Raw genomic sequence first — 25,547 nt, 5'->3', positions numbered from 1 at the left:
CCACAACCTCCCTACTCCAACAACTCAAACAGAAAATTGTTGGCATGAAAACCCACAGTCTTATGAACAGAAATTGCAAATAAGCAGGCACTGAATATACAACGGGGAGTGAGCAAAATCCCCCTTTTCAGAGAGAAAGCAGAGGCTCACACAATAGCACAGCCACTTTACCCAAAATGAAATTCTGCACAACTTCATCCCAAAACAGATAATTTTCACCCCAAACAAAGGTCTGTGGGGAGAAGAGGGTGGGGAAGGGAGCCTAGCTAAAATTACACTGAGGATGGAAGTCGTTATGGCTCCATCTCAGGAGATGGATGGTGTCCTCATTAGAATGAAGCTTTATTTAGATGGACAGACAGAATCCTTATTAGAACATTAGGCTGAAAAGTTTAAATGTCAGGAAATACAAAATTAGGATTCTGCAAATAAATGCTGACTTGGAGAAAAAAATACTTAGAGCTTCCAGTACAGATCTCACTGGAGATACTTAGGAAAAAATGCAATCATTCAGGAATTACAATCTCCTATGCCAATCTAACCCTTCAAGGGTATTCTTGGAAAACTCTGTTTCACAAAAGTCAGAGGAGATCCCTTTTCTTGGGCAAAGTGGTTTCCACTCATGATCTGATGCTATCAGTTCCATCTCTGGCTGCCCACTGAGCGCAGAGGGAAGGGAGGACTCAAGAGCTGCCATTCCCACCAACCTTTTCAGGAAAACCCCATCCAAAAGGGAACATGCTAATGTTGGAAACCCATTTCCAGCTGCACAGACCCCAAAAACTGTGAATCAGCCATTCTTTGCCCTTCTCTGTCTCATTCCCTAATCTCAGGCCCTCTGCTTTCTCCAGGGAAACTCAGGTATTTTGCAGTGATGGAAAGACAAGCTTAATTATTTTGCATACAAAAGAGATGGTCATAGTTTTCCATTTTACCTGAAAGCTAATGGATCTTGGGATACCAGACGTGGATGCTCAAAATCCCCTCTGGAGCCCTTCTGGTGGTTTGTCGTCTCTTGGTTGCCTTTGGTGCGCACGGATCTCTGCCGAGGTAATATGTGAGCTATTGCACACTAAAAGCAGATTTTTGAGAGAGGAAGCTCAGGCACAGACACACACACACCCACCCCTGCCCAGGCACCCTCCACCCCCTCATCCTGCACCGTGCAGGGACCTGAGGAGGATCCTGTCATCCCCCAGGCTTTGTGGGCCAGGCAGCAGAGGCACGGCAGGGTTTGCTGTGAGAGCAGAGCTCTGCAAGGCGTGGGCCTTGTCCCTGTCCCAGGGTCATGGGGGAGGCTGTGGGTGCTGCTGTCCCCCACACCTTGCTGGGACACACCCAGACAGCTGGGGACATGGAAATGCTGTCTGAGCAGCCATCTCCATGGAGCTCACTGAGCTCCCTACTGCTCCTGTGTGCAGTAGTTGATGGCAGAAGGTCACTCACCTGCACATCACAGGCTTGTCCCCTTTGCCAGGGGCCTCCTCACTGAGCCAGGCCTCTAGGCCTCCTCACTGAACTTTCTACTCAGGCCAGAAGGGGATGCTTATAGAGATAGATTTTCTGCTGGAAAATGTAAAAGAAAAATAAAATCTTGCATTTGATCATCTAAATAAATACAGACTTCTCTCTTTAGGAGTTTGGGGCTTTTGTTTCCAATGTGAATCCAGCAGAAATTTAGCTTTCCTTTCACACAGCCTCACCCGTAGATCATCAGGGTGAAGTTTTCTGGTGAACAGAGTTGCTCAGTGTTTAGCTTGCAGCATGGGGGGACAGCAGGGAGCACCATGGTTGCAGTCACACAGGCAGAGGATGATCACTGACCAGGCCAGCCTGACTTCCACACAGTCATGTTTGTGTACCTCTCACACCACCTTCTAAGCAAGTGACTCTGCCAGTCCCCAGCAAAGGAGGGTGCAGGCACATCTCCCAAGATGTATTTCCTCACCTATGGAAACACACACAGGATCCATCCATCCCTCCCTCCATTCATCTCTTGAACTGATGTCTGCCACCACCAATTACAGTCAGCCGAGGGACCCCTCATGCTGCAAGTCTCAAGCAAAGTGCTTCTGCTTCATCCTCTTCTCCCACACACAGTTCTACCTTAAGAGAAATCCCAGCTCTGGGCCTGAGAAAACTCTTTCTTTTTTCTCTTTAAGGATCCTCCTTTCACAGTAAGGATCCTCCAAATTTCCAAAAAGTGGATAACAACAATACCACTGTGATCCCATCTGCACACAGCAATGGCACTGTAATGCATAGAGCATAAACCACCAAATTCCCACAGACAGCATCTGTCTTACTACAAACAATGGACCATTATCTTGTAAATAATTCTGATTAAGCTGCAGCATTTTCCCCAAACAAACAGTAGGGGAGCAGAGGGTGAGGATTTTTCTAGTGGGAGTGTCGGTTTTCTCCTTCCCCAGCACTGACACTCAGTTTTTTATTCAACTGATTGGCCCCCTCCTCTCCCTGCTCTGTCCCCCATGGCTTGGTTTTCATCTTCTGACCTTATCCTGCTGTCAATCATTTTGGCAACTAAAGAGGGAGCCGTCATGTTAATGGGATTCCCACCTCTATCCTTTGGGAAAGCTTTTCAGTTTGTTTTCTTCTTTTTCACCCCAATGTACAGTTATATAATGATTAGTGAATACACCCACAAGCCCTCCCATTATTAAACAGTTCTTCTGTCAGGGGATAGAAAACTCAGTGGCCCCACTGGGTGCTCCTTGGTGCTGGCCAGGGTTTGGGGAAGTCTGGTTGTGTGGGTGATGTGTCTCAGTGTGTTTGGCATCTGGATGAACATGGCATGGCAGCAAACTTTGCTGGGTAAAAGCTGTTACCCTCTTCAGACTCCCAGCAGGGAGAGCAGAGCCCTCAGCTGTGGCAGTGGGGAGTGGGGCAGGTTTCTCCAGCCCCCAGGAGCAGCAGAAGAGTGCTCTGCTCTGCACTCCAGCTGGCAGGCTGAGCCAGCAACAGGTTAACAAGCATAAGCTGAAAGGATTTAAAAGAAAACCAAGCACACAGACTGGAACAGGGCTAGGTGTGCAAAGGGAAAATTGAAATGAGACACAATCAGGGCTAAGGTTGCCTTTTTCTGAGGTTCTCAAATTGATCTATGTGGCAGCTGTGAATTGAGGAGAGCCCCAAAGAAATCCTGAATTTCATCTTTAACCTATTCATCTCAATGCACAAACCTTTTCTTATATGTCTCTCTTGATAAATGTCCCATTTCTATATGGCTGAAGTGTTGGTTTTTCTTCTCTGCATCCTCTTAATTTGCCTTGTTATTCGTGTGAGAATTTTGGGGTCAAACACAGTTCCTGGCTTGAGTTTAAAAAAAAAATAAATAAAGGAGCAAGGACTAACACAGGATGGGGACATTGAAAAACAGGCAAGAAAAATTTTAACTTCCAAGTTGTGAACTGAAATCACTGACATTCAATAAAAAAACAACAAGAGCCAATTCAGCCACCAGACTGGGATCTTCTGAGCACCATGGGGACCAGTCACAGTGCCCTGAACAGGAGGGACAAAGTGTGGCAGACAGTGTCGTGGGACCTCAGTCCTGACAGGGAGCTGCTCACACAGGGGAGCTGCAGCAGTGGGAGGGAGCAGCCCTGCAGACACTGCTGAGCCATCACCTGCTGTGGCTGCTGGCACATGGGGCTGGGGCTGGCCTGATGTGGTGATGGCCAAAACCTGCCAGCTCAGCCCAAAGAGCCCTGAGGTAAAAATTCATGGGTTTGGTAAAAAGCTATTATGGTCAAAGCATGCCACATCTGCTGCAAAGAGCCCTGAGCACCATTGCTGGGCACAGGCAGGGGTAAGAGAGGTTATGGTGATGGGTTCTTGGGCTGCTCAGGAAATCAGGCTCACCCACAGTGCTGGGGCACCACAGCCTCATACACACCCAACCCCTATTTGCAACGTGTGTTTATTTTCAGCAGGAATTTTTTATAGCTTACTGTGGTTATGTCAGAGAAGGAAGCTTTTGTACACTGAGGACTTATATAATGTTCTTCATCTTCAAAGTGCTTTACAAACATTAATTAATTCATTTATCCTCACAGCACTCCTACCAGGGAGATAAGTACTATTATTTTCCATTTCGTAATGTAGAATCCAAAGCAGAAAACTTATTTCTTTCCATGGTCAGTCAGTGAATCACAGGTAGACCTGCAGGAGAAGTGAGGATTGCCAGCTTCTGAATTGGTTCCCCCCCCTCCCCAAATAGTTTTTAAAAGACTTGTGTTCTGATGGAGTCATGCCACATATCGGGATATGCCTTGGGTTTTTCCTTCAGTAAGAGATAATTAAGGAACAATTCCCTCTCTGATCCCCAGCATGGCATGCTATTTTCTACCCCACTGGTGCTCTGCAGCTGAACAATGGCTGTTCTATGCAGGGAAGGGCGCTACAGACGCCCCGGATCAGAGGAGATCGGCTTAAAGGAACTGGCTGGCCTTCGTCTCGCCCCACAGACAATGGGGCAGGCAAGGCAGCCTGGGTGCAATGCCTGACGTGGGAGTGGCTTCAGAGACACCTGCTTGTAAATGGCACTGCTCTGAGCAGGAGCCTCTCTTAGCTGAAATCACTCACACTCACTGTACCTATCTAGAAATTTCATGTAGTAGGAAAATTGCTGTGGTTTCCAGTATTTGGGCTCGATCCCAGTATTTGGTCTCAGTCCCAAGTGTAATCCTTTGACATTCGTGTGGGAGGGGTGCAGAGTGGTTCACCTCTGTGGTGCTGCTGTAAATAAACCTCTTTCCTGTCTGCTCCTCTCCAGCAAATGAGCGGCTGCTTCAAATGGCAATAACAGTTACTGTGAGCTCGAGAGGCTCGATTTCAAGACAGCTCAAAAACCAAAACTGTGACTGGGTCTTCTAAGGAAGTGTTCAGATCCAAGAACTTCAGGCAAAATCAGGGATGACAAACTGGGAAAAAATTCCCTGAAATTTTATCATTTCTGAGAAAGACAAGTTTCAGCTGTTACAATCCTTGTTAGAGGAGACCTTGGCCACCCTGGGTTTTTTCCCATTTTATGTTTTTACAATAATCAGACTGCATAAACCCGCAAACTTGCTAGGCAATTTTCAAGCTCAAAAAAGATACACTCATTAACAAAGTACGCCATGGCATACTGCAGAAGATATAACCATGTCCTACTGGAGAAAGGCCCATACCTAGATGTTGCTTCAGAACAATCAGAACAATTGTTTGGTGATAAATGTTTTTTGCATATGACTCATCAACCCTTGAAAACAGGATTCCTTATATAATGCAAGTGCTGACACAGCCTTCACTTGAGTGGTGTGACTGCAGCTGTATAATTACAACTTTAGATTTGATGTTATGGACCTTAGGTTATGCCATTCAGACAAGTGCTCCATTGTAATACAGAGATATTTTTTCTTTAGTCATATTGCCCACAGGACAATAAGGACTATATTCACAGCTCACTGCATAGAAGTTTAGGCGTGGAACAGCCAACGGTACTACACAAAATGAGATTATACTCAATGGGGGTTAAATGGATTCATAATTGCCACTTTTTCTTGTATTTTTTTTCCTGTGCTCCTAGTTGATACTTTTTTGGAAGTGCTCTCCAAATAAAAGGAAGAACAATGTCACACTGAGTCTGGATAAATGTTACAGTTGTCTCACAAATGCTGTATTATTTCTAGCCCTTCCAAAATAATATAATTGTCCTACTGCTGAACCACAGATTTTTCTCAGTATGACACAGAACACTAAAATGTCAGGTCCTGACTCATGGTGTTTTGGTGGAATAAATAAAAAGTACCAATATGCTATTCAGAAGGGGGAGCATTAATGAAGATGTGACACCAGGAGCCCCAGCCATGTTTTCCTTTAGCTCCCACTGCATGCTCAGCGGTGCTCCGGACAGCGGGCCACCTGTCAGGGACCCCATCCTGCAAACACTTACCATGGACCTGGGTGGTGCTACTGGCACTGGCAAGGCTGGCTGCTGCTTCTCCTAAGCTTGCTTTACCTCAGGAGAATCCTACGTGGGCCTGGGGAGGGAGGCTATTCTCAGGATGCTCACCGCCCATTCTTCCCACGGGAAACCAAAGTGAGTGTTCAGGGTTATTTGCAGGTTGGAGCTGTGACTGCAGTAAGGCTGGCCAGGATTACCCAAGAAAGATCTCTCTTTCTGTATGCTCCTTGTATTTGTCCACTGGGACAGGCCTTGCACACCCATCACTCACTGAGTCTGCATTTCCAGCTGCAGCACTAGAACCCCGTACTTGGCTCACTCTGGCACTGATATTTACACACTTAATCCACCCACACTTCTCATCTTCAACCCAGTGCCTTCCACAAAAATTTCTACTGGATTTTAATAGTGACAGAGGAGAAAGAGCTCCCACATTCCCAAGGTATTTTCTGTGACAGAGGAAACAAGTTTACTGCCCCCTCCTTATACACCTGCCTAACCATACAAGGCACCATTCTAATGCCTCAAAAGATGGGATTTTTCATAAATATCATTCACAAGGACAACAAGCAGCTTTGTAGAGTTTTCCTCTCAAAGCATCAAATAACTGTGGATTTCATGAGTGGTCTTTTGTCTACCAAAAGGTACAACAGTTTCTCGGAGAGTTTTCTTGAATTAATCAACAAAATGACTCAAAACTGCACTAATGGTTAACAGCTTTTTTTTTTATTAGCAACACTGAGATAAGTTATTGAAGCATTTTAGTATTGTTTTACATTCCATTCAGAAGTGACCTAACTTGTAACTCCATATACATTTAAAGATATAGTTTGACACTTATTCAGAAAGCAACAATTATTAAAACTTACATACCTTCATTACCAGGAAACCTTAATATATTTTCTAATTACTTCCAACAATACTCTATTCCAAAGCACATGATAACCCACTAGAAGTTTACACATTTCACTTCAATCACAGGTTTTAAATTGTGGATGTCAGAGTGCTGTTCATTGAATTTTACTGTCTTTCTTGGTTAATATTGGAAAACCTGGCACAATATATTAAGCTAGAAATATTGCTTAAAGAATATGAAAAAAGATAACTACAGTATTTTTTCCTGCTAAAGCATTACAAAATACAGGACCATTAAAAACTCAAATAGAAATGACAATAAATAACCTTAAAAATGTTAAGAGAATTTTCACTCATACTAAAGTCCATTCCCTAAGCTTGCCAAACACATAAATAACAGAACATATTCAGGACCTCTATTTTTGTACTATTATGATGGTTTGTTATATATTGTGGATGTATTGTGTATACATATATTAATGCTTACACTTAAGGTATATATTTTTTTCTTTGCTGATACAATTAATAAGCCTCAGGTAATTATTTATCCCTGGCACTACAGGCATCTAGATAGGTGGGAGCAAAACTCAGAAATTCCAGATATGCAATACTGTGCATAACAAGATCATCTCTGCATAAAGATATCCTAGGTTCCTTAGATTACAAAGATGAATTTGGTTATTTATTCCTGAAAGCCTGTAACATAAAATTATAATTGCTGTCAAATTAATTGTTTAAAATTGGCCTCATAATAGGTATTAATCGTACACTTAGTTTTGACTTACAAGAATGTCTAAATTGCTCATGTTTATGAGTAGTTATAGGAAATACTATACCTCAGACACAAGAATGTATATTCCTCAACCAAAACACAAACCAGAGCATTGTCTCACTTTGGAAAGACCTGGAAACATCTCTATGCCTCTGCCTAATCCTAAATTATAATTTAAATTTGACCTGGATATGACAAAAACAATGAGAATATATTGTTTGGGAGATGAAATTTAGAGCAAAAATCATACAGCTCTAAGCTTACATCATTATTTTGTCTCTGCAAAGAAAAGAAAAGCCTTTCTGTGCTAGGGATTTGCCTTGGTGCGGCTGGCCACTGATGTCTGAAATCAAGGCACATACCAAGGCCTCCTTTTGCAAACACAATCCCCCTTTCAGATGTGGTGCTAGGAGGGACTGAATGCCTCCAGTCTCTCTGGGAATAGGAGGTACTCAGCACTTAGCTGTATCAGATATTTTAGGGGTTAATTTCCAGAAACATAAATGGAATGGGAATGTCACACCACAGCATGAAGAATGGTAAGAACTAAAAACTTTCAACAGTAAACAAAATGGTGATACTGAACTTGTCACCTGACCAATTTCAGATACAACAAAATACAATCAAATTAAATTACATGAAAATAGCAATGAAATTTAACGTCAAATAAACATAGGACCTGATTCTGCAATCCTTAGTCATGTAAGTAGTGCTACTCATCAGGAATGAGGGACGCAAGACTGGGCCCTTAGCTTCTGCTTAGGAAGTCAATGTTGATTCAGACAGTATCTCTTCTAGCCAAAAATATGCAGCAAAAGGAAAGTAACATAAACAAGGCTAAATGTCAACAGTGTTTGCAGACTTACAGACACCATCCATTTGTTTGTACTGAAATGACTAGCGAACCATTTGGCAAATACAATGCTATTCACAGACCAGCCCTTTTATCCAGCAACACAAACTTCACTGGATCACTGGCATTCCCAGTTAATTAAAAAAAGGAAGCAAGCCATATGAGTTTGGTTTGATATTGCCATGCAAATGGCACTGTGACATCCAGAAGTGTGTCTGAAACCCAGGCGGGGGCCGAGGTGCTGATCTCCTGTTCAGAGGAACAGTTTGTACTCTAAGAGCTGCCCTTGGACCTACTAACTGAAACTAAGAAACCTCTTCAAAAGCACCATAATGGGGTAAAGAAAAGCCTGCTTTAAAACTTCCATATCATTTCATTCTGCCTTGAAGGAAAAGAATATTCTGGTTACTCCTCCAACTGCAGATCAGGACAAAGCGTTCCTTAAGTGCATTACATGATATTGTAAATGGGCAGTGCTACAATTTGCTGCAGTAGGATGACCTTCCATTGCCTCAGAGCTGTCCTAGAGCTTGCATATATCAGGCCTTTTGCTTTTTAATATGGATTTTGTAATTTAAAAGTTCTGCAATAAGGATTCAGGTGAAGCCATCACAAATAATTAAAAATCTTTTTCCGTATTTCATGTGTTGGTGGTAGTTCTGATGGGGTTAGCATTATGATCTTTTTGGTTTTGACACCTGTGGCAATAAGCAATTTACAATAACTAAATTCACTAGTTAAACATTGGGGTAGAGCACTATAATTATGTGACAATAAAGCTGTAATAATCTGCCACAATTGATCTTCCCCTTGCCCAGCCCTCTTGTCTGCGCTGCAGTTCCACATTTGGAAGGTATTTCAGAAAGTTCCAATGCTGAACATTTTAATAATTCTGTGCAATGCTGAAAGCTTTCTGCTGCAAAGGAAACTGAAAGTGCTCAGCCCTTTGCAGGACCAGAACTCCAAAGCTGCTCCCATGTATCAGAGGGGCCCTGCCCTGTTTTCATACAGTGAAAGAAGTGATAATGGGGTGGAGCCTGTGCAGGAGAAAACAGCACTAATTGCAGAGGAAAGCAAGCATGAATGGAAGCAAATTAGATTTAGAGACAAGATGGAACTAATACTTTTGGACATCATTAAGTGTGGATTCAATAGCACTAACCCATTAAGCAGCCAGCTAACGCCCAGGACTATATCTGGACAGTAGCTCTGTAGCCCATCAGCTCTCCTTTGAAAGCCTCAGTACTTCCCAAGTAGCAAATGCAAGTAGGGAAATTCTACCATCTTGGTCACAAAGCAGAGAAATTTAAAAGGGAGGAGAGAGAGAAGGGATAGGGTCTTGTCATAAAGGGCCTTGTGCACAAATCACAAGTGAATTAAGGTATTGGAACAGAAGGTAGAACATTACTGTGAGGCAACTACATGTGTGTGGGAAGACAAGCAGAAAAAGAGAAGAGCATAAATGGAAAGGAAAACAGATCTTTCAAAATTTAAATACAAAATAGATCTAGAAACTCCAAGCTTAACTTGTCAAATCAGCAAGGGCTGTGAAAGCAGAGTACACAGATACTCAAGACAGCTACCAAGCCATAGACCTCGGGCTTCCCCTCCCCGTTGGGCTATTTGCTGCCAGTCAGCAAGGAAAGACCTGTCCTCTTCTTAGGAATTGAGTGCCAGCAACATTAACAAGATCCACTCCTAGGTAGAATCACCTGAGACTCCAAAACCAAGTATAGTTCAGGAGTAAATCTAAAATTATCTATGCTCTTTTTTTCTTTCTGTTCATTCCGCTGTATAAGGAGAAATATTACAAAAATTCGTGATTTTTTTCTCAGTAGCATTTTGACATGAAAATTTCTTTATTATGCAGTAATTATGGTTCTTTCCTAATTGTGTCTTTCATCCCTGCAGCCTGAAGCATGATAGGAGCATAAATGAATTATGTGTACATCATCAGTCTCTCTCATTCTCCATGACAGGGAAACTGAGGGCTGCTTCCACATGTGCAGTGACTTTCTGAAACAACAATGTGCGTTGGTGGCATTCTCCTCTAGAAACAAAACTATTTTTGTGCCAAGATGTTTGCTTAAAAATTGACCTACTATCTTAGGGTAAAATCTGCCATCTAAAAATGATCCACATGGATTGCTGAATACCCCAGCTTGTTTTTAGGCAGCCAGAAATTCAACTCAATTAGCGTGGCCAGCCAAAGAAGCAATCTCAGCTTACTGAAGCTGAAATATTTTATTTCAATTTTATTTCCTCTGTATTCTGACCATAGAAAGAGGACTATGCCTTGCACTCTGAGTGTGCAAGGACTGTTATCAAATGCATCAATGTTTTCTCTTGGGATGTCTACAACACACACATCACTGGCTGTAAAAAGAAACACAAATGCATGGAGTCTCCCCAAACACAAAAGGAACATGAGAATTATGCCCTGAAATCAGATGCTGGAGGTGTGTCTCAAGTTTTCTGATCTCCCAGGCAGTGGGAGAGACAAAGAGAACCACGACTTTGGTCATGGGCTTCGTGCAGGAGGAAAGGAAGGAAGGCTAATAAATGAACAGGGTGCTCCTGGTTGCTAATCTGCAAGTGCAGAAACATCAGGTGGGATTCCCCACACTAACATGCGCAGATGGAATGTGATTTCACAGTATAAAATGTCACTGAGAAAATGAAAACTCCCCCAAAACCACTGCTTTCAAGTGGGTGGTATCCAAGCCAATCAAACAAAAAAAAGAGCTACTGACATGGGGCTTGTTCATACTCATCCACTTTTCTGTGAGTTATTGAGAAAAATGAAATAATGTATTTAAATACATCAACCTTTATGCTTATGTTCTGAAAACACCAACAGAATGACAGAAAAGAATTTTAAAAATCTATTTTTGGAGGGGGGAGACAGAAGGACTCCTACTGCATTTTTGATTTTAAAAAAGGCTTAAAAAGTAGAACAGAGAAGCTTCTGTTGTTTCTTTTTTTCTTTCATACTTCAAGTCAAATCCATTATCACTGGGCAGAGCTTGTGAAAGGGATATGGTCTTTAAAATCATATAAACTCAAGCTATCATAAAATGTCTGTTGAATTGATTGGAAGATGAAACAAAAAACTACTGGAAGTAACATGACCTCATTTCAATAATAATATTAGAGGGTTTTTTTCTGCTGTTGTTTTAAAAATCTTATGCCTGTGAAAAAGTATAAAGATATTTTGCACAAAGCAGCTAATCTTAGTTTTCTAGGTTTTTTTCAACTTCTTTGTTTAGACAGTAATTTCTCTGCTGCATTTTTTTTTTCTTTTTTGTTAATTGATTTTACTCCAGAAATGGAAAAAAATCCAAGTAGGATTTTACCTGCTGTAAATTAAATCAACTATCAACTCTTTTCAGTAATGTAAATGCTGATTTTGAAGAATCTCTAAATATTTCCAACTACCTAAATTGCTTCTTAGTGCACTGAGACACAGAAGTTTACAAGTAAGGCCACATGGATACTTGGCAGATATTGGTTTAATGACAGATATGGGCAGATAATACAATATTGTGAAGTCACAATGCTCTAAGGATACAAGTGAGATAAAATTTGTGTGCAGGTATCAGACTTTTTTTATCAGATCAACTAATACAGATGGAAAATCAGGGAGGGGTGTGGAGAGGGCTTTGAGATCTACACTGCCAGTAAAATCAGACAAAGCTCCCCCTAACCTTAGGTTAACCAGGGGAGCCACTCTTAAGTGCTTTCAGATTGAGGGTTTCATTTTAAATTGTCAGGCTTTAAAACTGTTGATAACGTTTTCTTTTCCTTTTCTTTTTTTTTTTTTTAATTTGAATGCATTTTATTATGTATGTTCAGCTCTGACAATGAGTTTTCTGATTAATTTGAAGGTTAAGTGAAATGAACAATACTTAAGTTTTTGTGTCCTTTGCTGACTCTGCTTTTTAAAGTGATACTGTTTTCAAAGGATTTACACTCTAAAATCTCTTTCAAACAAACACTATGCTGACAAAATAGGAGCTAAATAATAAAACCAAAAAATCCTCAATCTCATTTGTTTCTAATAGATTTAACTTTAATTCTTGTAGATATGAGGTGTGTGATATGAGGAAGTAAAACTGTAGTTTTGTAGATCAGAGACTAGAAAGGGTAAAATGTGGTTTTATTTGTTTGGAGCGTTGTTATTTTAATTACCTGGAGGCATACTCTTAATCAGGCAAATCACAATTTGCACAACTGCTAGTTAGAATAGTGAAAATGGTCAAGGGCAAGTACTGCATGTGTGCCATTGAACCAAACCAGAAAATTATAATTAAAAAAAAAGAAAAAGGGAAGGAAAGAAAATAAAAGAAAGAAAAAATAAAATCTATTCAACACAGGTAGATACATTCCATGCACTTGGCTTTTGATTTCATTAATGTTGTGGTAACTGAACACACCCCAGTCCAAAGAAAGAAAGTGGGGGGAAAAAGAGAGAAAGCAAGGTTTGCTTGGCAAAGCATCCAGTGTTTTTCATGGGTTTGTATATCAAAATACTGAAAAGTTTGCAAGTTACCATGTATATTTTGTATATTTTTAAAACGTTTTCCTCCTTTGAGAATGCTAAAGCAGTAAGTATCCCCTTCTGATGCCACTAGCACAGATAGTCTATATTGCTGCTACTCTAGTTTAAAAAGCAGGTTCTTTCTAAAATCCTGTTTAAGTATGCATGCAGCACTGCTGATTTCAATGGAGTAGACCACATATAGGACAAGAATTTGGCCCACAGGGTTTAACATTTAAAAAAATGTATTACTAACAAACATGACTAAGTATATTTAAAGAGCAGCTTCATGATTCTGCACAAGTGTTTTCTGAAATGGTCTAAAAGAAGGTCTAAAACTTACCACACAAGTCAGGTCTCTTGATACATCCACTAGTTGCTGTGCTACTTGCAAGTCCATTAAAGGCTGCTAAGCCATCAGAGCTGTAAGCTCTTAGGACTGACAACATGTTCATCTGCTTCTCCAGGACCTGCGGACCCTGAACTTGTTCGGGTTTCATCACTTCTTGTGCAGTTTCGTGTGAGGAGAGAAGATTCTGACTGTGCCACTGCTTTTCTGAAGCTTGTGGCAGTGGTGATACGAGCCCTTGTGTGGGTTGTGAGGTGACTGCACTTTGTATATTGTCACCTCCTTCACTGCTTTCTTTATTTAGGGCAGACAACTGCTTATTCATAATATCTGGTTCTGTGTCAATGTCCTCATCTTCAATGTTTTCTTCCTTGGAAGATTCCATATCCTCAGATGAAGCTATGTCAGAAAGGTCATCAATAGCACTTTTATTTACAGAGTCAGAGAGCAGAATATTTGGGTCATCTTCGGATTGTGTTTTTATTTCGGATTCATTACTGGTGCAAGAATTTTGTGTTCCCGTGCCAATAACACCAGGATAAACACCGAACTGCTTATAGAAGTCTGTTGTAAAATTACAAAAAGTGGATTCCATGTGGCTGGGCCAGGCAGCGCTCTTTTGCTCTCCCAGGGTCTCTTTATTTTGTCCTTGGGTCATTTTCTCAGAAGCTGTGTCCAGCTGGCTCAGCATGTTTGAAACTCCTGCCTCCTTGCTGGACTGCACGGAGGAGGGGAGCAAGCTCACTTTGTTCACCGAGGCCGAAACCTCTCTAGACTGCTCTTTGCTGTTGCCTATGATGTTGTCTTTACGTTTGGCCTTGCCCAAGTGATTGGCTTGGAGGTGCAGAGCCATCAGCTCCATGGATGAAGTTGTAAAGGAACAAAATAAACAGCCATGCCAGGCAATGTTGTCCTGCACAGTGACAGAGGAGCCTGGCAGGGAGGCTGCATCGGGCCTTACCGACAAGTCCAGAGGTTCGTACTGCGACTTTTCTGATTTCCGCTGTGAGGACTTGCTATTTATCTTCTCCTCACCACCGTCTGAGCCCAGAGCTTTTGCTGAAAGTGGATCTGAGAGACCTTTATCTTTCATTTCTTTTTCTTTCTTCAAAGAACTTAGGACAAAGCTGTCCATGAAAGCTTGCAAAGACCCTTGGAAGTTCACACCATTCCCGACCATATTCTGGTAAGCACGGCCAAGTTCAGAGAAGTGTGTTCCTTTGGAAGATATGTCTGAACCCTTCATATTTTCTGAAGACCCTTCAGATGACATGCCAACTGCTTGTCCTTGCTGATCTCCAGAAGACAGCATTCCTGACGTCCACTGCTGCGACACCATGCCACTTCGGAAGTCGATGCCAGGAAGTCCCTTGAAGGCTCCTCTCAGGATGTCTGGCCTGATGAACACAGAACTCTTACTGGGTGTTTCCTCCTTGTGCTCCTGGCTTGCACTCTGCCCAGAGAGGGGCCCTGCTCCGTTCTGCCGCTCCCGATGGTGCCGCTCCAGGTGGTATTTGAGGGATGCAGACTGAGTACCAGCATAGTCACAATGTGGACACTTGTAAGGCTTCTCACCTACAGGTGTGGACAAAGAGGAAAATGTAAAGAGAGTTAACTGTGCTTTGGGCTATGGATGAGTGGAGAAATTAAAAAATCAGCAATAGCTGCTTACAAACAAGATGATCTTGGTACTAATAATTCATTTCTTAAAAGGAAACACCTTTAATCGAAGACTAATTCTTAAACTGAGTATTTCTAAAATGGGTTTCTAGAATGTGGGGCTATTCAGGAATGACATGGTATCTACACACAATTAGCCATCCTTTTCTTAATCTAACATGTAGAAAACTGTTGTAGAATTAAAAGCTATGATTATGAAAATGAAGCATAACAATTTCAACCACAGTAATCATTAAAAGTACAAGTTTAAAAAAAAGGGAGACAAAGAATGTAACAAATGGATGGTTGCAATATTTTGTGTATACAATTGCTCTAAAATTTGTTTAAATTATACACATGGAAACCATTTTTAAACCTAAAAATTTTATGGCACTGTTACGCAAGACTGAAATGAATGATTTAAGTCTTGCTCTGCAGTAAATCATGGATATAATTAGCAAATGGCATACTGCACAAGTAATTTATCATTATTTGGAGGGCACCATTCCAGAAGGATTCAAAGATCTGCAGACCTACTGCATTGTTTCTAAATAAAGAACTATAAATACAGATTCTATAAAATATTAATATCATTACACTACATAATGATTGCAGCATATAAGAACATATAGTTAAAATAAAAAGTAGTCTGTAAAAAGAAATTGAGTAATAAAAAGTACAAAATATATTTAGTTTCTGTATTTGAAATTAGTATTATCTACTGGTTTTTGCAGTCCTTTAATTTTGTACTAATGACATTTCTAAGGCTCAAGTAGTAAAATGCATAATTTACCTACCATAAGCACTTTTCTAGATTTGGCTTGAATAGAGTTTTAAAACATGTAAGATGATTTCCATGAATTAAGTAAATATTTGAATCCCACACTAAACTTTTATTGTTCTTCCTATACTTTCAAAGAGGCAGAAGATTTTACACATATAATAAATATTCACATATAGTCATAAAGACATATCTGAAAAGAATGTACATTTAAGCAAAGGTATCTCTAAGTTTTTGCAGAGCATTGGTAGCAATGCAGAATTCTTTTAAAAGAAAAAGTATGGAAATCCTCTCTAAAAGTGACAGAGATCTGAAACACCTGCAAGCTGTCAATACTGGCAATTCTTTCTATGAGGGAGCTCTGCAAGAAGAAGAAACTGTTTTTTCTAGGTAGCTTTTTTTTCCTAAGTGATACAAAAGACAAAGGCAAGCCTCTCCAAATGGTATAATGGAAACATTTGTTTTGAAAACTTCCTCCACAGTAAAAATGCTGTATAATATTATGTAGTTCACCAAACCAGCTGGAAAGTTATCCGCTTTCAAATAACCTCAAAATCTGCTAAAAAAAAGCTTTCAAACTTCTGTTATTTAAGCTAGAGGCTCAATTGAAGGGCTGGTAAATACTTGGGGAGCTGCTCCTCTCAGTGATGGAAGGAATTTACTGATAAGAGGTGAGCCCAGAACATTGCCATGGCCACGGAGGGCTGCACGAGAGCTCAGTGACAGGAGCAGGGGCTGCCTCCCTGCTGCAGTCCAGCCAGGGCTGAAGCACCTTACCAGCAGTGGAAATTCTAAATCCATCATGTAATCCTAAGCTAAAAGGTGAGACATGAGAGCCAGATATCAAACCACATCAATCGACCTCTTTAGAGGAGAAAAGCACAGAACCTCAACCAAGAGGCGCTCAGCAGAGGGAGAGGTAGTAATTAGCATGGTTCATGCTTTAGGCCTCAGTCCACACAGCTTAACAGAAGAAATCAGATTTAAACATTTCAATGGAATTTCTGAGTCTTTCCCAATCTCCTAATTAAGCTCTGGTGCTTCACTGACAAGGAGCAGGGGCTGTGTTTAGTGGGAGTTGTGCAGAAACAAACAGCTCCTACTGAGCCTCAAGCCTGAGACAGAACACGTCTGACTGGGCCTCCCTGGTCCCAGGTGGGCACCTGAGCTTGCACACACCCATCTCAGGCCTTTGAGAGGGGGACAGGAGGACACAGGACAGTGGCTGTCTATTTGTTTGCATTTCTGCAGGGCTGTTTGAGAGTGTGCAAACTCTGACAGCTGTGCTGCCAGTCAGAACAGGGCCAGACAGTGATGCTGGGTTTACAGTATCACTGTAGTATTTTTGGAGCTGCTTTCAGTTCTGATGTTTATCCCACCAGTTTCTGTCAGCAGGCACTAGTGACCTCTGACACAACTTAAGTACTTCACATGTTGCCTAATACATACTGAGACTGGTGAAAAACAAGTGCCAGACTCTACAGGGTTAAATGTTCTCACTTTTGAATTTTCACTCCTCTTAATTGAAAAGCTCTTCCTCAGCATCCCCTATGCCTTTACGGAAATCTTTAACACAATTATATTGAGCACTTCCTTTTATTCTGACGCTAGTTCAGTGTGTTTGCATTGTACATCAAGTGGCACCATCAGAAAGTGTGTCCCAGCACTGCAGGCACGACATGCTGGAGAACTATTACAGGGAAAAGGAGAAATTTGTAATATAGTCTACAGTGATGTTGCTAAAAGCATGCAGAAACTGCTTAAAGCAGTATGCATATGTAAGAATGGGTACAAGTTAAAGAATGTTAACCGGAGAAAATGCTAGCTCTGTTTTGTACTTCTAGAAGTACCTTCAGTCTAAAGCCCTGGGCACAGCATACTCTTATTCTGAATTGCTAAGCCTTGAAGGCATTCCATTTTATGCTCTAAGGCCTCTCCGCAGAGCAAGCTTCCTTTCAGCAGAGGAGATCAGCACACAGCTCACCACCAGTGCCATGAGCCCTGGACTGAAAGAGGACACTGACTGAGACAGTGTGATAAAAAGTTCAAATCTCTCCCAGCCTTGGTGTGCTGCCTCTGTGGTGCTTCCACCCCTCACATGGCTAGAAATGAGATCTAAAGCTGAAGGACTGAAATGGAACTCAACGTGAAGCCACACACTGTGCCACCTTTGCAATGCAGGACTGGCCAAACAGCATTGTTCAAAGGGAGCTGTTCAAAACCTCGCTGTTCTCTGCCAGATCCAAGCACTGGCACTGGCTAGTTTATTTCAAAGCAGTCTTAAATGCTGCTATTTCAAGGGCAGGCATTGGGAGAAGGGAGTAGGATGGAGTCAATCATCTTTGAATCTTTTTAATTTAGTCTGTCAGTATTTCCTAAATTCAGTAATTGTGCAGTTATTTAGATGATACTTCATCCATTCAAATTAATAACCAGCTACACCCTGTGTAAGACCCTGTACAAATGACAAAACAGAGTTATAAGCTGCTGTGGGAAAATCCCAGTCCAACCTGAAACCAAGCCGGTTCCAATGGAAAACCCAAAGGACCACTAATTTTCAGGATTCTATCAGCAAATGCAGTAGTACATGTCCAAAGAGCACTGCAGGGGACAAGGGAGGTATGCTATGATTCTTTTTAGGAGACAACCTGTTTGTGTCTCATACTTTGAGGAAAGGTTTCAGAGAATTCATCCTAGTATAATGACTACCCTGCTATTATTGCCAAGAGCAGTGTCTGGATGAGTTATTTAACACTTAATATCAGTTCACATAAATTAATGTTGCCATGCAGGAGCAAGGGAACATGACTTTTTCAAAATAATCTTCTGCATTTCATATCCAAGAGTCGTTTTTCATTGTTCACAAAGGCAATGGCCACCCTGAATTTGCTAATTCTCTCGCCCTGTTTGCATGTCTGCAAACTTTTTCACAATGGAGGAGGGTGAAAGAATATTCCAGCATGTCCAGCTAACAAAATCACAAAAATCTTATAGGGAGTACCTTATCTGGGCAGCATTATCACAGTTCTGATCTACCTACTGTTCTGGTTTACAAGACACAAGATATCTCAGAGGAACTCTTTTATATCAGGATAAAGTAAAACAATAAAATTCAATGCTGCTTGTAAAATCTGCACCAAATCTTGGTAGATAAGTGGAAACAGACATGTTGCCCAGTAGAAGCAGGTCTATTTGCATTGCAGGTTTATAAACCACCCAGCGGTATGACCTGTGCAGGAGATCCCCAGCCCTGCTCAGAGCACAGTCTGACCCTACTGGTCAGGGGAACCATCTGCCATGGGCTCTGCAAGGAGACCACAGCCAGATTATAACTAGATTTACAGATTTTAAAGCCAGAAGGGACAATTATGATCATCTAGTCTTATCTGTTCTACAACACAAGCCAAAGATCCTCACACGACAATTCCAGCATCAGAGTGTAAATACATTTTGAAACAAAACTAACTTGCTTTAGTTTAAACAAATTATGTTTCAGTGAATAAGACTCCAACATGTCCCTAGGTAAACTGTTTGACTGATTAAGTATTTTTACTGCTCAAAATGTGTGCCTTATTTCTAGCTTGAATTTGTCCAGTATTTGCTTCCTCCTACTGAACATTGCTACTTTTTCCCCTGTTAGATTGAACAGACGTTTTAAAATTAAAAAGTCCATTTCCTGAGGAAGGTATTTGCAGACAGCAAAACAATCACTTCTTCATCTTCTCTCATCCTTGAGTGGAACATCCTTCCCAATTTTTCAGTGTCCTTTTAAATTATGGGTACCCACTAAAGCTTTGATGAAATTTCAACTTGATAGCAATTTTATACAGTCCAAGACTGTGTTTACATCCATAGATTTAGCAATCAACTAACAGCTCATATTCTGATGCTTCTCTACCACAGTCCCAGGCCCAGTTCATCACCGCCTCTAGTATTTTTTCCTTTACATGTTGCTGATTTAAAATTCATATTGTTGAAAAGAGCCCACTTGACTAAGTGACTAATCAGTGCCTCCCCATGATTTTTAGCATCTTACCATTTTTGTGCCATTGGTAAATTTTATCAACAGTGATTTTTATATAGTCTTCCAAATAATGACGAAATACCAAATAGATGGAGCTGAAAGTGCTGCTGTGGAACTGAGAGTTTATGTGCCATTTCATCTCTGTATATTGATTTGGGGGGGATTTCTTTTTTTTTTTTGGTTGATTTTTTGTTGGTATTGGGTTCTTGCTGGGGGGGTTTTCACATAGAACAGGCTACTTTTATGAGAAGGGACTTGATAAAACTTTCTTTCATGAAATAAAATTGAAATAAATATGCTACCAATTTTCAATTAACTAACCACTTCATTCTGTAATTTTACCCCAAACTTTTGTCAGGGTGGTTCTAATTTCCAGGTCTTAATATTCTTTTTTTTTGGGAAATACAAGAATAGCCCAAGCTGTTTTACCACTAAAGTGCTCTGGGTCTTGGTCTGTGTTCCAAGGCAGTTTTTGGGCATTTTTTTCAATGAACTTAAATGATTTGGAGAGCTCTTCAGTCAGGGTTTTAAAGATTTTATCTAAAGTTATCCAGTCTAATTCATTCTAAAAAAATATTAAAATGCAGTGGGATACAGCATAACAGCCTCATTACTTAATGGGAGCATAACTGTGTCATTGGAAAATGCTCATGAAAACCATCATGCTTCTTTCTGGAAACAGAGCAGAAGAGTATTTAGTCTTTTATACTATGGCTAATAATTTCTTATCCAGTCTTGTCCAGTATTAGCAAGATAGCAATTCTTTGACCTGCCAGATCCACAGAATTTTACTCCATTTTCCATAACCCCCATAGACACATACATGTTTTTATTATTGCTTTTAGTTTCCCTTATCAAATTTCTTTACTTCTATTTATTTAAGCTTAGTGCTGTGAGCTTCTTCATTCATTTTTCATCTTTAACATACAGCTCCTTAACAATCTGCCCTGCACCCCACACTCCCTTTCCCTACTAAATGTTCCCCTCTCCCTTTTAAATAAGATTTTATGATTTGTCTGTGGATTGTGCCCTTCTGCTCCTTGTGGTGCTGCTCCTCAGTACAGTGACAGCTCTGCACCAGGGCAAGAACCCCAAACACTTGGAGCCCCATCTGCAGTGGGGCTGTGACAATCACTTGGGGACAATGGGAGTTGCAATTCGACCCCACGCATTTCTTGACAGGCTACAGTTTGCTTTCATGCAAAGCAAATGAAATCAAACATCTTCTAATTCCAGAGAATACTGCTTAATGAAAATATTGAAAACATTTTCCAGCATTTTTTATTTTACCATTGAAACAGTTATTGATAACCTATTTTATCCATTGTGCAGTAGATATTTTAGAAATGAATTGCTGTATGGTTTAATTAGTTCATTATTATGCCTATTCTTACACAGTAATTTCTTTTATCATTCTAATCATTCACTTCACACTTTTTAAACCAAATGGAATATCAAAGGTTCTGTAGGATTATTTTTGGATCCTGCACATGTTTCACCACACAATTAATCTGTTTGTCAGAAATACTAGTTAACTTCTTCACTTTACTACTTTCCTTTACTAGTCATTTTTCTCTATTTTATAAGATGAAGCTACCTGTAAAAGGACAGAATTTTGATGATTTTGCTCATTTATGAAATATTTTTCATTTGTCCACTCACCATCACTATAAAATATTTTAATTTTTATAAAGTTTTATAATTGAATATTTTCCTTTATTTATATCTCATCTGCAACATTTATTTAGTCTTTTTACATGTCTTTACTTAGTTAAAATGCAGAGAGATAAATATGGCTGTTACTTTGCAGAGAAGATTCAGTACATTAATATAAACTGTACACAATTCCCCCAAAGCATATATATACGTTGTAAACCTGAAGACTTTTTACACAGCTGCTTATTGCTAAACAGTGCCTTGTCCAGAAGGGGACAATCTGTGTCTCTAATTGCTGTCACTGAAGCTGAGATTCATTATGTGACTTTCCCATTAAAATGTGAGCATTAATTTGTATAATGAAATATCACCCACTGCAGTGTTCATTAGCCATGCCCTACTGTATACTGCACATTGTTAGCTACCTAGAAACTGTAGTTAATTTCACTAATGGATATTTCCCTACTTAGTGTTTGGTAGGAAATTTATACTGTAACATTACCTCTTAAACTTTTAAGGAAATTTAAATTCAATCAATTATTTTCAACAAAAGTTTGGGATGTCATTAAGACAGGAGAAAAGGCATGCTGTACAATGTTAAGGATGGGAAATCTGGAGGAATCTAGAGAAATGAAAAGTCCTTTTAGTTCATCTTAGAAATGTAAGAATAAAGGATGTTCAATACCAAAATTGTCTCCTCTTGGAGCACACATACCCATTTTCCTTAATTATTCATATTGCTCATCCCACTACAAGCGCCTTCAGAGAATGGCAACAGGCAGTCTTTTTTTAGGAAGGAAATGTGAATTGAATTCATTTAAAACAGCACCATTTTTACTGTATTTCATCAGTTCATCTAAGCATGGTTTAAAATTGGCTAGTCACATTTCCAAGGGAAAATGCAGTAACACTGTAAATGCATATAATACATCTAATATATGCTAGACGTGTGTCACACGTATCGTAACAGACTCTCAGTCAATGGATGCAGCCCTGCCAAGCTTTTTCTTCCTATTCATCTCTTTCTTAGGTTCCTTCTGTTTAGCACAATCCAAACCATCTTTCCTTTGCTCATGCACATTATCCTTATTTCTTTACTCAAGGGATTTAACTTTGTCTGTCATAGTGGGAATATACCTGAGCATTTAATGACAGCACAAACCCAAACTGGTCTATGTCTGCAGTGGCTTCTGAGGGCTAATGCAAGGAGCAAGGAGGTGCTAGAGCCAATCTGAAACCAGCTCCTACATAATGTGTCCCCTGTCAAAGGCAGCGCATAAGGAATTTTAATGTCTCACACTTAACTGTTCCTGCTCAGCCCAAAGGTCAAGGCAGGCAATGTAAACCCCACACCACTTACTGTGTTTCAGGGGGGCTGGAAGTGCTCAGGAACATAAAGCTGAGCTGAATGCTCAGCTCCTTGAATGAAGGGACCTTAAGTTGCTGCTGCCAGTGGGGCAAAATGACAACTCCAGAAGCACCTGCATATGGCACATTATAAGTCTGAGATACTCAGATGGTTTTCTTTTCCACAAAATCTGAGCATCTCTGAGATTTTTGTTATAGCCTTCTCAGCTGTATGAGAAGCTGTTATGGGTTTTATATCAAGGAGGCTGGCTCCCAAAGTGGGCAGGCCCACCAGCTGCCTGCCAGGCACTGCTGTGCACAGCCACACTGTGCCCCTGTCCCTGCCTCTCCTCCCAGAGGGTTTGTGTGAGCTGGGAGGGCAGCACAGCCCATCTCTGGCACTGCTCAGCATCCAGAACTCATCTAAGAGGGCATGAAGAGCTCTGTCTGTCCTCTCTCAGACCCAAGGCTCACGAGTATTTTGGCCTGAAAATCCTTCCTCTCCCCATTCAGGGCTCTCCCAGGGAATTGTCTCACCCATTAACTGTTTTTAGAGCAAGAAAGAGGAGAAAATGTTTTCACATAATTATGCCCTTTTCCTCTTACCACATGGGAGCAATCAGAAATCATAACTTACTATCTTCCCCTTAAAGCTCTTCCTGCCTGAACATCACTGAGCTAGATAAGAAAAATCCTCTACATTTGTGTTGGGACAAAATTGAGTATGCTAAATAAAACTTTGATTTGGTTTTTTTTCACCTTATTATGTGATAGCAAACTACACAGAAACCAGAGCTCAGTTTGGAGTAAGTTGCAACCATGAAACATCCAACAGAAAAAAAGAAGCAACCCAAGCCACTGCCTAATTCTTCAAAAACAGAGCACAGCTTCCTCCTCTTGTGCAAGTTTAAGCCGCTTCTGCAGCTTTTTTGGGCCAATTGCCACAGAAGCACGTCCTGGCTGGATCAGGCTTTGGGTCTGCTCTTGGCATGAGCACCAAACCAAGGCAGTCGTGTGCCTCCAAACACACAGATGTTCGAAGGAACCCGACTTGTGCCGAGCTGCTTGAGCTCATCTCTAACAAACAGGTGCTGTGAGAACAAGAACAGTAATTGAGTTAATGTAGTGGAGAAATACAGTAAAGTGTTTTTTATCAGTCAGTTATATGATCCAGGCATATAATAAAGACAGAGTGTGACATAAAAGGCAGGAAACTGTCCCTGAGAAGTATGAGCTAACCAATATTTGTTTAATAACTGGTATCTATTGCATCATTTCCACTTACTGCAAAGCAACTTAGTTTTGATTTAATAACTCTAGTAATTTGCCAATTTACATTTTTATATTATTTATTAGGATTATTTTTAATATGTAAAACATTGCTTCACTTAAACATACTCTTGTCATTATTTACAAATACTTTGTTCTCAACCTAATGGAAATTGATCTTTACCTATTTTAAAATTATAATGATTTTTAAATACATTGTAAATGTTGTTTCCATAGTTTCTTTAAAAAAATTTTTTTATATTATACAGTTTATTTTTTTCATGTTTTAATTTTCTTTAGTCAGTATTAATATGCAATTTTAATGGAATATTTCCATTGTAATTAATTTACTTTCCATTAGTTCTAAGGCACAAATACCAAGTGTATAATCACTGCCATGTTTAACATAAGAACAAAGTGCTTACTATATAATAAAACAAAATGAAGAGATGGGTAACCTCATATCACTTTGAAGAATTATTTTTTTTTGCCTCTTAAATACTAAAATTGTTAAACTCTTTAAACTTCAGAGTTACAGTATTATTTTCCAATAAAATAAATACAATTTCTTTACTTTTACTACATTGGAGACCACACAAATAGGGTTTTCACTGGGTTTCTTCTTCCCCCCCCCACAAGCTCAACACAACAGAGAAAAATATTCCTGCCCTAAATAGTTTGCAATCCAATCAGACAAAACTACATTAGAGTGCCAAATTTTAAATAAAGTTTAAATTTTAAAAGTGTATTACACTTCTACTTCTGCAAAAAAGAAAGAATAGAAATACAGTGAACAAATTTTCCCATTTAAAAAATTTTTTCCTTTAAATAATTTTAAATTGCTATTTTTCAAAATCAGGCCTCACATTCTCAAACCCAACATTAGTTATTATGCACGCACATAGGAGAAACATCACTGCTGATTTTGGGAAGGGAGGGAAACATTGTTTATCTGGTACTTCAGTGAAAGAAAAATTAAAAGTGAAGATTTTCAAGTAGGAGGTATAACTGGAATTTATTTCTTCATGCAATTATTTTACCTTCCTATTAGGAAAGTAGCAGTAAAATTCTGAAATTCAATTAAAATAGTTTAAAAAGAAAATTAAAATTATGGGGCCTATTATGTCTGTTTCCAAAAAGAAGTATCCGAAATCTCAAGTTTTAAATACTCTCCTAAGGCCTACCATGACAGTTAACACTGGGAAGAAAACAGGATCCTATTGACCATATACAGAATTTCAAATGATGTCAACAGGACCTGAGGATTACAACATTTTATGTCAGAATTTAATTATGGATAAAGTCATACTGTGTCTCTACATGGACCTTGCCATGCATGTAGGTACTTTCAAGCAAATGAAATATCAAAATTTGAATGGAGTGGCTCAAAGTAACTAGTATTGAGAGCAGTCCTCTCAGCGAGAGAAATACCAAAAGAAAGTGAGTATCCAGCCCAGTAGCAAATCTCTGT

At 40.0% G+C, this 25,547-nt stretch overlaps 1 protein-coding gene across 4 annotated transcripts in view; it reads right to left on the bottom strand.

The window, feature by feature from the left end:
* The window catches only part of ZNF536 (zinc finger protein 536), a 343,745-nt gene that overhangs the window by 104,511 nt on the left and 213,687 nt on the right, over positions 1-25,547 (bottom strand). For all 4 annotated transcript variants that reach the window (XM_054296230.1, XM_054296233.1, XM_054296232.1 and 1 more), the window contains one exon: positions 13,335-14,915. In XM_054296230.1, the coding sequence (XP_054152205.1) occupies positions 13,335-14,915 (1,581 nt within the window). The remainder of the gene's footprint in view (positions 1-13,334; positions 14,916-25,547) is intronic.

This window comes from Melozone crissalis, unplaced genomic scaffold (assembly GCF_028551555.1).
Source record: "Melozone crissalis strain CALT ecotype California unplaced genomic scaffold, PUWL_Pcris_2 ptg000007l_1, whole genome shotgun sequence".
In the NCBI taxonomy this organism is placed as follows: domain Eukaryota; kingdom Metazoa; phylum Chordata; class Aves; order Passeriformes; family Passerellidae; genus Melozone; species Melozone crissalis.
The sequence above is the reverse complement of the archived record's forward strand: the minus strand, read 5'-3'. Positions and strand labels throughout refer to the sequence as shown.